This window comes from Pteropus vampyrus, unplaced genomic scaffold (genome assembly GCF_000151845.1).
Source record: "Pteropus vampyrus isolate Shadow unplaced genomic scaffold, Pvam_2.0 Scaffold32, whole genome shotgun sequence".
Taxonomy (NCBI): Eukaryota; Metazoa; Chordata; class Mammalia; order Chiroptera; family Pteropodidae; genus Pteropus; species Pteropus vampyrus.
In genome coordinates this window covers 10945952-10948641 of record NW_011888813.1, presented here as the reverse complement: position 1 = coordinate 10948641, position 2690 = coordinate 10945952, and the positions used below count along the sequence as shown (strand labels likewise).

The 2690-nt window shown below is 44.6% G+C and overlaps 1 protein-coding gene across 7 annotated transcripts in view; it reads left to right on the top strand.

Annotated features, from left to right (window-relative positions):
- Positions 1 to 2690, top strand: part of TTC7B (tetratricopeptide repeat domain 7B) — a 223778-nt gene that overhangs the window by 115143 nt on the left and 105945 nt on the right. For all 7 annotated transcript variants that reach the window (XM_011357140.1, XM_023528861.1, XM_011357138.2 and 4 more), the window contains one exon: positions 2316 to 2388. In XM_011357140.1, the coding sequence (XP_011355442.1) occupies positions 2316 to 2388 (73 nt within the window). The remainder of the gene's footprint in view (positions 1 to 2315; positions 2389 to 2690) is intronic.

Sequence of the window (2690 nt, the reverse complement as noted above, 5' to 3'; positions counted from 1 at the left end):
CTCTTAGCAGCTCCGCCCCTCACCCATCGCCTGCAAGTGGAGTTTATTGGGCTGCTTTATATTCATGAGCAGAGTTCAGCAGGCTTCCGGTTTTCAAGAGTGCTAATGTCTTTCCTCCCACCGAGTGGGTCGGCCGTGGGCTCACCAAGGTGGTTTTGCCACAGGAAACATAGCTGAAGTCGTTCTGCACAACTGCAGCAAGTTTTCTAGAGTTTCATGAGATCCACACCGTGCAGTTTTTCTTGATTGTTTGGCATTCTCCTTATTTTCTTTTTTTCTTTCATAGGCTAAAGTGATCATTTGAACTCATCAGCAAAATAATCAAAATAAGATTTTTAAAAAAATGTGTACATTTAAGCCGTGCCTCATTAGAAATTTGGCAGTAGGAAAGCCATTATTAGCCAAATTGGCAGTTCTTCAGAGGTTGCCCTAATGCAAAGAAATGCCAAGATTTCTAGCATTGGTTGGTTTTATTTCACAGCTGTGGCTGACAGCTAATAATCATTTGCTGAGGCCAGGGTGGGGCCTGTGGTCAGAACTATCCTCATAGCCATTAACATTCCTCAGACCACTGCCAGCTTTTCGCTTGGTGGGTGTTGGGTAGAGGCGGCCATGATCTGACGTAGCTTCATTCGAGAAAAATCTAAACTGGGCTGAGAAAATTATAGCTCTGAGGAATTCTTTGTGAGGGTTGTAGAAACCTGGCCTTTTCTTAATTATGAAAGAAGATGAGATAAAATAAAGGATGCTAAGTAATTCAGAGTCTTTTCATAATTAATTTTGTGTTCATTTTCCCTGAATAATTGAGAGAGTCGGAAACCATGACATTCCAGTCTCACTTCTTGTGAACACTAAAGAAGATTCTCTGATGTACAAATTCATGGGAAACCAGTACGTAGGAAATAATAAAAACTGGAGCATACTGGTAGAAAAAAGACATTTAGAAGGGCAATGCGGGCAAATAGCATCTTACACGAAGGTGAGACACGTCCTAAGGCTGCATCTTGAACACAATACTGGTAAAATATCCAGGGATGGGAGTTGAGGTCCTTTGCTCTTAAGATTAAGAAAAGAACAGAGACCTCGTCAGCATGACACATGGGCCTCTCCCGCCCAGGGGGCCCATGCAGTCAGAGCTCAGGGCCTGCGGATTCTTCACCCCCAGGCTCTTCCGTACATGAGCTTTACCACATTTGCCCAAACAATGTCCTGGATTGTTGGACTAAATGCGTTTTTGGGTGGCAAACACCTGAAAGACTTTTTAGTTTTTTCCCCACAGCAGATGGACAATTCCGTTAAAAGGCCCTATTACTTGTAGAAAGCCATTCTTGGCATGTTTGCCACTGTTGAATCCGTAATGATTTGGCTTTCTTTTTCATCCGGAGTTTGTTTTCTGCTGATGGAAGATCCTCCTTTAATCACAGAATGTTGACAGAACGGCATGAAGGTTTGTTTACTATCTGGGTCCCACCGTTTGTAATTAGTCGGCTCCATGATGCCTTTCAAGAAAGTGGAAGTTTTTCTCTTCCCTCCAGACAGTCAAACACTGAATTATGTCTTGTATACAGTCACAATTTGAGTTGTTCATGGTGAAATACAATTGACTTCCATATAAAAGCAGGAATGACCGTGTTTACAATCAGGAGACCAGTATGGCGACCTCTTCCCATCCGGTGTCAAAGGCCAGTTATTAAAACTAAACCTCGTGTTTGGCTACACAGTCTTACGTGTCAAAGTTACATGAACTACATTAGTAAGCTGCATGGAACTTAGTAGAAACATCAAAAAACCGAAAGAGTATTTTTTATCTTTTCTCCCTATAGTTCATCAGAACCCAAAACCTCATTTTTCAGGCAAAGCCAGGTCTTGATTTTCATATGGTTTCTCTGCAATCCAGAAATTTGGATGAAACAGCATTAAAGCCAAGCCAAAACTTAACCAAAGCTGCTGTCGCCTGGCCAAGTACACTCATGGCTTTACCACGTCCCAGCATGACACGTGGGCCTCTCCTGCCCAGGGGCCCCATGCAGTCAGAGCTCAGGGCCTGTGGATTCTTCACCCCCAGGCTCTTCCCCAAAGCTGCAGATCACCAGCTGCCACTTCAGGGGCCCAGACTGACTCCTGCGTCATGTCTACACACAGTGGAGTGGAAAATTGCATACGTTTGTTAGTGAACAAAAGAGGAGAGTCTAAATGAAACATTAAACAGTTAAATATGTGACCTTGGTCTAAAAATGCAAATGTGAATGCGTTTTTTAATAGGGAAAGTAAAAATGGCCTCTTTCAGGTACTAACAGTCATAAAAACTTTTCCAGGGCCCACAGCCTGTCACCTACAGATCACCAGGCGGCTTTCTACCTGGCCCTGCAGCTTGCCATCTCCAGACAGGTCAGTTTCTCTCATGCTTCCCAAACTTGGTGCACCTTCTGTGTTGATACCATTCCTTCAGCGCCTCGGTGTGAGCAGGTAGCTGGTCCTCCATTTGTCTGAGGCTGACCTGGAGCCAGGACTCTGCCTAGAGGGCTCTGGCTCCTCACAGTAAAGTCCCCAGTGTTTTGGTCAGTTTGAGCATAAGCTGTGAAGACACAGGTGTGCCAGGCTTGGCTTTTGAAGTTTCAGTCCACGGATCTGGAGGGCCCAACCTGGGGTCCGATGGTGACATGGATGCAGCACATGGCATATCCCCTGAA